Source organism: Diadema setosum, chromosome 20 (assembly GCF_964275005.1).
Source record: "Diadema setosum chromosome 20, eeDiaSeto1, whole genome shotgun sequence".
Classification (NCBI taxonomy): domain Eukaryota; kingdom Metazoa; phylum Echinodermata; class Echinoidea; order Diadematoida; family Diadematidae; genus Diadema; species Diadema setosum.
Genome location: NC_092704.1, coordinates 5,780,724 through 5,792,714, shown reverse-complemented (window position 1 = coordinate 5,792,714; position 11,991 = coordinate 5,780,724). Strand labels below are relative to the sequence as shown.

The following is an 11,991-nucleotide window of genomic DNA, read 5'->3' as shown; positions in this document are numbered from 1 at the left end:
TACATTGTATCATACAAGGATCTGAGATTAATTGAAAAGGGTTTGTAGCATGCATTGTTCACATCGATGCCCACTCCAGTTGTCAATGATGTGTAATGCCACAGGCTTCATGCACATAGTGTGCAGTGTTCAAAAACACTCTTTCTTCACTATCAAGGTTAGTGAATGCTTCACAGAGCTCACTTCTACTCGATATGAGCTCTAATAACTGGCAAATTAGCCCTACAAGCAATTATTCTATCCCTCTCTGGATTTCCTTACAGGACAAGATCACCTTCATAGACATGTGGATTGAGTGAATGCAGCAATATTAGCAGAACACATCAGTGAGAGTTTGAGGAAAATTGGACAATCCGTTCAAAAGTCACTGCTGGATGAGAAGACTATTACAGCTTGTGATGTCACATGTATACAACGATAAGTTACAGAAAATATAAAGAAAATTCAACATATTGTCACTTTTCTCGCATAATAAAAGAACACTTGACTTCCCTCTTTCAGAAGGCAGGGGGAATAATATTACCCTTAACATATGTCAGTGACAAGTTGAGAAAATGTACACTCTTTTCTTATATCATTTTACGCATGTGACATCATACATTGTAGTAGTCTTCTCATCCAGCAATGACTGCGCAGATACTTTAAAAATTCATAATTTTTGAACGGATTGTCTGATTTTCCTAAAACTTTTACTGATGTGTTCTACTAACAGTACAGCATTCACTCAATCCACATGTATATGAAGGTGGACTTGTCCTTAAGACAGAATTGCACTTCTGCTAAAAAATGCATTTCTAAGGCATATAATCTGATACAATGCATTTACAATAATACACTACACCCATACTTGCACACACGGACACACATACATGCACACACAGAGACAAACGCACATGCACACCACACACACACAGTCACGCACACACGCACACACACACACACACACACACAAACTCTTATAGTTTTATACCTACACATACACACCTTTTGAATACCTCTTCTACAACAAACACAAAAAAAGACACCACTCTCGATGTTTCTGCGTTCTAACTTGAATAATTTATTTCCGAGGTTCGGAAACAGAAAAAAAAAATGTGTAAATGAACAAATGGCAAACGGGCGGTAAAAGAATGTTTAAACTAGATAACCAGTATGTTGTGTTGATTATACGTTTAAATCTTGCTTTATGGACATGTAACAGAAGAAAAACCCAGTTATTCTGTTGTGTGTGATACTCCTGGGGTTTGACAATTGAGTTTTTGTTTCCTTACAGGTCCACAGAGTAAAATATATAGAGCTCGATCTAGCATACTGGAGAAAAACGGAAAACACTGGTCTTCATGCATCGCAGATTCTGGTGTTTAAGCAATGTCACATGTCTCAATGGAGATTCCACACACTAGTATATCTACGAAGAGTGTAGAGCTGTTTTCTAGTTTTTTTTCTTTGCCATGTGCAAATCATAGCACGGCGTCACAGAGTTTTGGTCTTGACAATTTCCTTCTCTGGTTCTGAGCTGTGTGTCTACGTCAATATCTCGCATGCCTGTCATGACAAGCAAAATGCTCTAACAAAAGAGGAGAACTCGAGAAAATCATCTCAGCTACACAAGTACAGCTTTGCCGACTCATGGATCCTCTTGTCCCCCTTTCACACAAAATGTTGGCATACATGTTTCAATTTTATTACAACACCTTTTAAAACTTGTATCCCACCGACGGGAGTACGCAGCATTTGCTATAGAAATACAAGGCATGATAAAATAAATACACACAAGATGACTCACAAGCCTCGACGCATTGACCATCTCACCAGCAGCGGTCAAAAGCACCCTGGCTGGACTGTACAACACAACAATCAACATTGCTTTCAATATCAAGTATGTTATTAAGACACATCCAAGATCCGGTGATTGAATAGAGATAAGTGTAACATCCATTTTTCTTTTCTTTTTTTTCGCTTCACACGTTGCAGTACATAAAAAGAGAGTGTATGAGTTTATTGAGCATGTGCTTTGATCCAACAAATAACATATGTAGATGCTAGAATCTGTCTGTCGGAGAGCTGTACAGTGGACGAAGGTTACTAGCACCATCCAGTCGCACTACACCGGTAATATATATATCTAACACCCGTTTTATTCACCGGCAAGCACGACTAGGATAATTAAGACCGCCTCCCTTCACTTTGCAACCCCCCGATCAGATATCAGAGACTACACGTCTTGCACGGAGGCTGTATTGCCTGGAATCTGTAGAGACTGAAGTGTGTAGTAGAGGTAGTGTGAATGTGTTCGCTACAAGCCGAGAAAAAGTGTGGATGCTCCGAGACAAAAGCTTATTGACACGATTTTCACAAATAAGCGTTGATATATTGTACGCTTGGAAGTCACAATGAATGAAAACGAAATATGATGAAACACGCTAGATCGGTTCTATAAACTGAAAGTGTGAATAAACTTCACCATGGCGATACACATATAGTCACAAGTGGAGAATGCCCGACTGCATAAGAATGAACTGAACATGTAAGATGGTGCAAATGTCAAAGCTAAATCTACAATAAATGTACAATCATTCAATTGAAGAAAAAAAAAATTAAAAATCAAAAAATACTCCAAAATTGAACATTTCTCCTTATTTCTTTTTCAAATTACATGAATATAGTAGGCAAAATAGTATTTTAACATGTAAAATGTACACTACTCTGACTTCATCCCGGCACTGCCTGAGATGGGCCATTACTAAAGACATAAAGTCCTTTACCCCCAAACAAACAAACGGACTGAAACGTGCAATGATTACTGTAAATCCCAACTCAGGAGGTTTCATTGGTAACTTCTACGTGCTGTTGTTTTGTTGTTGTTTTTTCCACTCTTTTTCTCCTTTTGCCATTTGTGGCCAACAAGAACAATGTACCATTGGGAAATATATACGTTGCGATTTTACATCTACCAACCATATACTAGACAACAGAAAAAAAAAAAATGTCATGCAATTACTAGCTCTACAATATGAACACGTTTTGGTAACAAGAGTGATATTTTCATGTTTTTCCCGATTCAAGTATGTACATCTACTGTGTTTACCAGACCATATGGAGTTTTCTTCAAGGCAAACAGTGAGCTCTTCTTTCAGAGGCAAAGCCTGGAAATGGTGCAAGCATTGTTAGGGGGGTAAACTGCTATATCGTAAGGCATAGCAAACAAACCCCTCTTTGCCATTCACTTCTTTTAACTACCATGCATCTCTTTTTCTTTTTTTGTTTTGTAAATTCATCAACAATAACTGTTAGTAAAAGTTCACCAGATCTTTCATTGTACCCGAGACAAGACAACATGCTGCTGAACAATCAATGCAAGTGTTAGTAATACATCATACTACAATGGAGTGGATGCCCAGTCACTGGTAACTCACGTACAACACTGACTGAACTCAAAAGCATCGTTCTTACCAATGTTCCTTGTACTTCAAAACTACAAAATGATCTGACCGAGAACTCAGCCAGACGGCCCCCTCCTCTTGGTCGCCCGAGTGACGCGCGACCCGAGTTGGAAAGCCGCCGGCAGTGTTTCTATCTTACTGCGCTAATTAATTACAAGTAAATACAACATTATTCAATCAATGAGGAAAATACGAGAGTAAAAGAAGACTGAAAAATCACAAAAGATATATACGTCTCCACTTGTGACTATGTGCACATACACTGTAGTGGAAGCCATTTTTATCGCCTAGTCGGGTACAGCCAACTATTCCAAGTGACACGTTTCTCATCTCCCTAGCTGACATTCGTGTAGGGGCCCTTGGGCTGCCAACATGTGCTGCATTCCGTACAGAACATGGGAATCTGGTCTGTGGACTCCAATCAAACAGCCCCCAAAGACAAGCTTGTACACTTTTGACAGCAACGCAACATCCCATTATCAGATTCATGCACAACGGATGTGCTTGGCACACACGGGGGGAAAAAAAAAGAGAGAATAATCAATAAAATAAGAACGACTTGAAATAGGCGGCTGAACCAGCTCAGAATCGTGAGGAAAAACAAAATGGCACTCCCAACAGAAAACAATGAGATACGATTACGCAAGATGATGGTGGGTCTGCGTAAATCAGCATCGTATCAAATCTACCCAATCGGCTTAATATGGCAAATGGGTGCAGATAGTAACGCCCGCAGCTTCCAGGCACGAAGCTGTCGGGGAAAAATGCAATAACAGGCTCTCATTAGCCTTTGTATAACTTGTTTTTTTTTTTTTTTGCTTTTTTTTTTTGGTTTTTTGTTAAGTTTATGTGTTTCCAGAGTAGGCCTAAGATGTTGAGGTCTGGGAAACTAACAAGCTTGACTGATGTGGCAGCAATAATCCTACACGAGCCAAATCCTCTGGCCTCTGTTTTTACTCCTCTTCCTCCTACTCCTCCTCCGCTGCTCTATAGAAGACATACGGCCATCATATACACCCAGTCTTGTTCCATTCTAACTCGAGCTTGCATACAGGGGGCCATGGTGGCCCAGACTGAAATGTAATACAATCAAAACCTAGCAAAACAAGAACATTTGGCACCAAAATTTAGCTGCAGCAATCCTGCAGTGGATGAGTAAAGGGAATTGTAATACTTCTTGGATGATTCTTCTTTTTTTTTTCGTTTCAAAAGTTTGTCGAATATTGTACAAGGGCGAGGCAACTGCTATATCTTTCCTTTCACTCGTCCAAAAGGTGGGATGACAAATAATTGACCATATTAAATGAGATAAGTATGCATTTCCTCCAACTTTTCCTTTCTTTTGAGGGTTATTGGAGTGAAGTATACAGGGCTTGCCAATGAAAGATATTATTCTACTGTCTGTGGACCTGCATGTCTAGTCCAGGTTTGGGGGGAAAGGAAAATCGACAGAACATGTCATTTTCACCACTATGAATTGAGTTCATTTTTTCATTTTTTTATATCAAAAGTAAAAAATAAAGTAAGAAATATAAATTCTCTTTTTCTTTCTTTGACTGGCCACAAAATATACAATTCTCTCAGACTTGCAACAATCGTCCGAGTTTCTTTTAGTAATATTTGAAGGAATCCACATTCATCAGAAAAGGAAAGACAAATAAAACAAAAATAAAATAAATCCCATCCCAAATCCCCATGTCTTTGTTGCATTGTAAAGTTAATACTGTTGCCCTTTTTATCATCTCCTAGAAAAGTGTTTGGCTTCTTTTTTTTTTCCACACTTCAAAGCAATTTGTACGAATACTTCCAAAAACTTTGAAAATTAAACCTTTTAAAGATGGCTGCCGGAATGTTGTTTGCTTATATCAACTACTTTACCAGCTTGCTCTGGGTGCCAAAATGAGGCAACGTTTCGTTTAGTCAACAGTCACGGTGTGATGCTGCACAAGTCAAGGTTTGCTGTCCATTTTTTTTTTGTGTGTGTGTGTGTATGTTTGTTTGTTTTTTTTATCACTTTTGCGTGTGTGTGTGTGTGTGTGTTTGTTTCAATTTTTAGACTTTAGAGCCATTTCTTGTGCCATGCAGAAGAGTTTTCTAATCCCTCAGCACCTCAACAAGAAGCAGTTGGAAACCCTTCTCACCTCCACTCTTGCAGCAACGTGGTCGGGTGCACCGCATTACATAACACCTTCACTCTCTCTTTTTTTTTCTTTTTCTGAGGTACTTTTTTTGTACAGTAAGGCAATTCTATCAAGACACCATGACTTTTGAGTAACAAATACTGAGTAAAATTTTGGTTAAACCCTACAAATATCAAAATTCCGCTCTCACATGCGCACGCTGGTGACCCCACTTCATCTTCTCCCTTCCTTGAGACGAACTCCTCTGCATGGGAAGCGTTTTGTCAACTGCTCAAGGGATGTATTTTGGAAGAGAAAACTGAGGTAGGTCCATATCAATCCAGACACACAACAAATGGCCCTAAAGAATCCACCCTTCCTCATTTATCCGCCGTCAGCCGGACAACGCGAAAAACTCCACTGAATTCTCAGCTACGAACTCGACACCAAAGCACATTATCTTCCCTATGTTTTCGATTCGCAATAAAAAAAAGACAAACACATCAGATTTGAAACACCTTGCTGCGGACACTGACATTGTATCAGCCAGAAGTTGCCGAGGGTTCAGGTGTGGTAGCCACAAAGAGTTTTGGATTGGCATCAACCAAGAACGAGTCTTGTGCGAGTTGTCGAGCTGACGGCTAGACTTCCTCTTGTCTCCTCACGTGAAGGGTGGAAAACGTGAGAAGCAAAGTTCACATCATTGAAAGAAAATCAAAATTTCTGCCAGTACAGTCAAACATATCCCACTTTCAACTTTACCTACCCATCCCCCCGCCCACCCCACCCTAGCAAAAATTTACCACTGCTTTTTTTTTTTTCGGCATGTAAGCTTTACTGATCTTTACATTTATTCTTTTTTTTTTGTATTTTTTTTTCCTTCTTGGCAAAATTCATGTGGACGCGACAATTAGATTTTACACAATAACAAAATTGAACTTGCATTCACTTTGCATACTGTCTCTCTCTCTCTCTCTCTCTCTCATAAAACACACATGCAGACACACGCATACTTGCAAATACTCACGCACACACGCACACACACCCTGATACACCTCAATCTCCCTCTCACCACTGAATCTCTTGCTCTCTTGAAGACACCCATTCACAAAGGAGCAGCCTGGTGAAGGCTGCCCAAAACAACAAGAGAAAGTTTGCCTCATCCCATCTTCCATAAATTTTACAATTTTTTTTTCTCAAATTCCTTCAATATTTGTCTTTTTTTTTTTAGTTTTAGATTTTTTTTCTTTACAACACCGCCACTTATCAAATCTTCCTTCTGGCAGTGTTACACTTAGCGCAGTAACTTCCAAGAAATCTTATTCCCTTTTGATTTTTAATTTTGTTTTTGCTTTTCCCCACTTAATTACAACACAAAAAAAGAGAAAAAAAAAACAGAAATCTACTGCTGTTGGTTTGAAGGACCTCCGCGGTAGTAGCGCCTTCCGCCGCCACCACCGCCTCCTTGTCTGTTGGGGTAGTTCTGGCGCTGGAGGTATTCCTGATGAGCCTGGCGGATGCGCCTTTGTGCAGCCTGGAGGTTTTTTTTTTTGGGGGGGGGGTGGGAGAGAGTTGGGAGACACAGAGAGAGAGAATAATAATGGGAATAAAAAGGACTAGTGTTAAAAAGGACTAGACATTCCATGGTGTAAATTTTATCACACTCAACTCTTCCATTATGAAAGCAACTCTTAATGTTCTCGGGAGACATCAAATTGTTGTACAAAAAGTACTCTCAAGCCAAGTTCACTGTAATTGGTCCAGTGCAAAATACACTTGAATAAAAATATAAACAATACAAAAGCTTCCATGTTCACAGAATTTGTTTCCTCGAGCAATACAAAAGGTCAAAATGACTGAGACAATTTGATACCAACATAATTGATATGCTCGACAATTGTTATGAATCGGTTTGTTGGGGGGGGGGGGGGTGGGGGGGAATAATCACTCTACACTACAAATGTCAAACATTCTTTGAGCCAAGGTACCCACCTGGTTGGCGTAGAAGTGTCCCTCAAGCTTAACGATGACGTCTCCATTGTCGTTGCTGTTGCTAGCAGCAGGGGGCGCTGTCTGAGCCTCGTCTCCGGCACCATCGCGCTGTCGCCGGCGTGGAACCTCCACACGTGCACCAGTCACGCGCTGCAGCTCCCGCACCTAAGAGAACATCGGTGCCGATGATACACATTGTTAACTGCAATGAGCAACTCTACTTTTCTACACTATTTGGCATTTCACCTTCAAGAAAATGGCAAATCTCCTTTGATTTATACAAGAGTCTTCTAACTCAAGATATCTATGACCCAAAACACAAAGCTATCATTCTACAGTCACCATCTTTGGGGAAAACTGACCATACTAAATAGTGTCAATAGTGTCAATAGTGTCAATAGTGTCAATAGTGTCAATAGTGTCAATAGTGTCAATAGTGTCAATAGTGTCAATAGTGTCAATAGTGTCAATAGTGTCAATAGTGTCAATAGTGTCAATAGTGTCAATAGTGTCAACAGTGTCAACAGTGTCAACAGTGTCAACACTGTCAACTGTGTCAACTGTGTCAACTGTGGAAGTTGTGGAAGTTGTGGAAGTTGTGGAAGTTGTGGAAGTTGTGGAAGTTGTGGAAGTTGTGGAAGTTGTGGAAATTGTGGAAATTGTGGAAATTGTGGAAATTGTGGAAATTGTGGAAATTGTGGAAATTGTGGAAATTGTGGAAATTGTGGAAATTGTGGAAATTGTGGAAATTGTGGAAATTGTGGAAATTGTGGAAATTGTGGAAATTGTGGAAATTGTTGAAATTGTTGAAATTGTTGATCAAAAATAAAGAATGCAGCATTCATTCTGGACTTCATTTTTCCTTTCTTTTTAATGCATTGTACAGTCAAACCTGTCTGTAGCAGCCACCCAAGGGAGACAAAAATAGTGGTCATTATAGACTGGTGGCTGCTACAGACAGGTTCTTCAACATGCTTCTTCTCTCGGAGGGAATTGTTCTAGTGGTCGTATACAGCAAGTGGCTGCTACAGACAGGTGGTTGCTAAGACAGGTTTGACTGCAGCAAACAAAATCTGAAAGACACTAGTAGTATGAAGGACCATGAAACCAAATTTCAAGTGCAGGTTGCAAAAAAAGTGCCTTAAAAGTTGGCCAAAAAGGGTATTGATTGGTAACTTACCCTCTGTCCCCTCTTTCCAATGATGCGGCCAACGAGTTGGGCAGGGACGGCAATTTCTGAGCGGAGGTGGACCTCCCCACTTCCTAGGATGCCCTCGGAGCGGATCTTGTCGTAGATGTAGAACTGGGCTCGCCACTGCGACTCGGGGGTGCCGATGATCTTCACGCATCGCTCATTTGAATCCTCGTTACCAGCTGGGGCAATCTGTGTTTGGTGTGAAAATAATAAGTGTGACCAGTTACATTTCTCACACACCAATGCCTTCTTCTACAACAAATTCACGTTTTTGCTTGGGAAAAGTAAGTCTTCACATAGATATACACGTTTATCAGGGTTCCACATTAGCAGTGGCCCAGGGCCACAAAAAACTTATGTCAGGCCACCAAATTTCCATAGGGATTACGTATTGGTGACCCGATCAGGCAATCAAGATTCAAAGTGGATTGTTACATTTCCTTTTATTTATGGCCAACATTGGGGGGGGGGGGGGACACCAAAACGTCAAATTAAAAGCTCTTGGTGGCCTTTACAGGCCATCAGAGAATATAATATATAATATTGCATCAGTACTTAAGTCACTGGCTACTCTGTTTAAGTCTGCAATAGTCTGATACATTGCTCTGCAAACACAAAACAGGCATTATATTTCTACTGAAAGATAACAGAAAAGCATGGATTGTGCAGCATATTTCCTTATTTCCTTGCATTTTAGGAGTGAAAAATTGTATACTGGCAGATGTTGTCATATTGATAGTGAGCTTCAAATATCTTTCTGCAATACAACTAGACACAGATTTCTGCTCAACAGGGTGCTTTGAAACAATGAGCCTTGAACAGAATTCAGATTTTAAAGTAGAAACTAAAATGGTTGACATTGATATCATAATATGCAATTAATGATTTCTATCAATATGGGAATGGACATTTCCCAAACATACTTTTTCAGTTACAGTAAAAGATAAATGTCACTGGCATGCATAGAAAACAAAGGGAAATAATCAAAATCTGCTGTCTTTTCTCGAACTAAATACAATTAAAGTTGGTGACACAAGATTAATGCCACCTGCCATACTTGGATGAAATCTGTGACAGAAATTGCGATGGCTGAAAACAATCGGGTTCCTACTACTGAAAGTATCCAAACTACAACCAACTGACCCTGATTGTGGCATTCGAGAAGCGAGCTGTGTTCCTGATGTTCTTTCCTCCGACACCGATGAGGGCGCCAACCGATTCCCTTGGCACGTACAGGTAGGTCGTCTCATTGGGCTCTTGCTGCAGTGACACCCAAAGTAAGGTTTTGGTGATAAAAACATCATGACACTCTGAGAGATAGTATGTCATCGCAGCAAATATTGTCGCCACGACTACTTTCAACTGGAAACAGGATAAATGTATACAGCGGGGCATCTATTCATCTGACAGAAAACAAATCATGGGGGAAGACTCCCATTTGCATACATGAAACTTGTCTTGATCTACGCATCCAAAATGCATGGTATATCACATTGAACATAGAACTCTGTAGAAAACACTAACATGCTCCAATTCTTCTTTGATCCCGATAATACCAAGGAATAGAGCGAAGTATTTCAAACAGGTGGAAGTCTGAAGTTTCTGTTGGAAGAATCAAGGATGGCCGCCTCTGTAGACCAATATTCATGTGACCTTTATCTTGACACAGATAAAGAACCCTTTGTACTGAGGTATATTATCAGCTGGACTCATCACTACAGTGGAGCCATTCACATCAAGCTTAGATCTGTGAGGGTACTGTAAAGGTGGATAATATCGCGTGAGTAACTTTTCGCACTCTGCAAAGAAGTATGAATTTCATGTCTTTTTAATTCCTTGGAATTAAGACATCACAATAACAGTGGTACATATATCAAGCAAAAATGAATATTTGCATATTTGTTTGTTTTTTAGTGCTAGTTTCTGGTAGTGCAAAATGGGCGAAAAATTTCCACACCACAAAAAAAATCCCCTTTTATAGTAGTCACCCTGATATCATACCTGCCAACATTTCAAGATGAAATATCTTACTCGTGGATTGCAAAAATCTTATTTTATATGCAAACTGAAGTTAAAAATCTTACTTTCGGTCAAATCTTCAGAAAATACACATGAAAGGTATTTCTAAATATCTTTTTAAAATCTGATTTCTCTGACAGAAAATCTGATTTTGCTATTTTTAATGTAAAAAATCTTACTGAATCTGATAAAATCTTACTAGTTGGCAAGTATGTGATATAAATACTGGCATTATCTACATGAATTAATGAATGACACTGCCCAACATACACTTGTATGAATAATTCTGAATCACTATTGTAACAACCTTTATAAATCTACGAAGAATGATGATGACATTCAATATTGTCCAATGGGGAGATGGCATGATCAAGGATGCACATAATCTCAGGAAGAGAAATCATAAGTCTACTATTAATCAAATCAAATTACCTCAAGACACAAAATTTATTAAAATATCCGAACAGACCAGAACAGCATTGTAAAATACAAAACAAAAATATGTTCAAATTTGAGTCCAAATGACGACTTTCAGGGAAGAAGAATTTGAGGTGCTAAATCAATGACCATCATTATGATTTATATCAGATTTTTGTATTCAAACCAATGGAAGGTTAGTGAGGTAATGGCATGAAGTAATTTGTGCGTATGGTTGTGACCGATAATCACTTTTCAGTGAAAACATGACAAATGTGAAAATTTGACAACTTTCTCACTATATGTATGACTTTCAAGATACTTCAACCACTCTTTGTGCCTGATTTCCCTCATTCACTACACTCAGTTTGACTACAGTGTGAACGTGCACTTTAACTCTTTATGTGCCGTGGTGGAAACCCCCTGCGTGCCACGTTATTCTGAGACAGGAAGATAGTCATGCTTTGAGAAAGAATTCTGTTTTTCCAATTTGTATAACTTCTACAAATTTATGTTAAGATGGGCATAATAGCAGGCAAAGTTAAAGAGGAATGCCAAGCTTTATTTCGATATAAATTGTATGAAGAATCTATTTTCTGATTTTTCTTTTGAATGACCAGTTGCTACATTACTGAAAAGGCATGACTTTTGCACATAAAACCGTGACAGAAACTTAGAATGTACGAGCAAATCTAGTTGAAAACACCGCTTGATAGTCAATCACCACATAGAATGCAAGCCGTATATGAGAGAACAAAAGCACGAGAAACGCTTTCATTGTGCCAACAGGATTAGCAGTGATTAG

The 11,991-nt window shown here is 39.3% G+C and overlaps 1 protein-coding gene across 3 annotated transcripts in view; it reads right to left on the bottom strand.

Moving 5' to 3' along the window:
• Positions 1 to 1,036: 1,036 nt before the first annotated feature.
• LOC140243842 (insulin-like growth factor 2 mRNA-binding protein 1) overlaps positions 1,037 to 11,991 on the bottom strand; it is a 48,461-nt gene continuing 37,506 nt past the window's right edge. For all 3 annotated transcript variants that reach the window (XM_072323512.1, XM_072323513.1, XM_072323514.1), the window contains 4 exons: positions 9,894 to 10,010; positions 8,736 to 8,939; positions 7,556 to 7,720; positions 1,037 to 7,097 (listed from right to left, as the gene is read on the bottom strand). In XM_072323512.1, the coding sequence (XP_072179613.1) occupies positions 6,966 to 7,097; positions 7,556 to 7,720; positions 8,736 to 8,939; positions 9,894 to 10,010 (618 nt within the window). In that variant the 3' untranslated portion in view covers positions 1,037 to 6,965. The remainder of the gene's footprint in view (positions 7,098 to 7,555; positions 7,721 to 8,735; positions 8,940 to 9,893; positions 10,011 to 11,991) is intronic.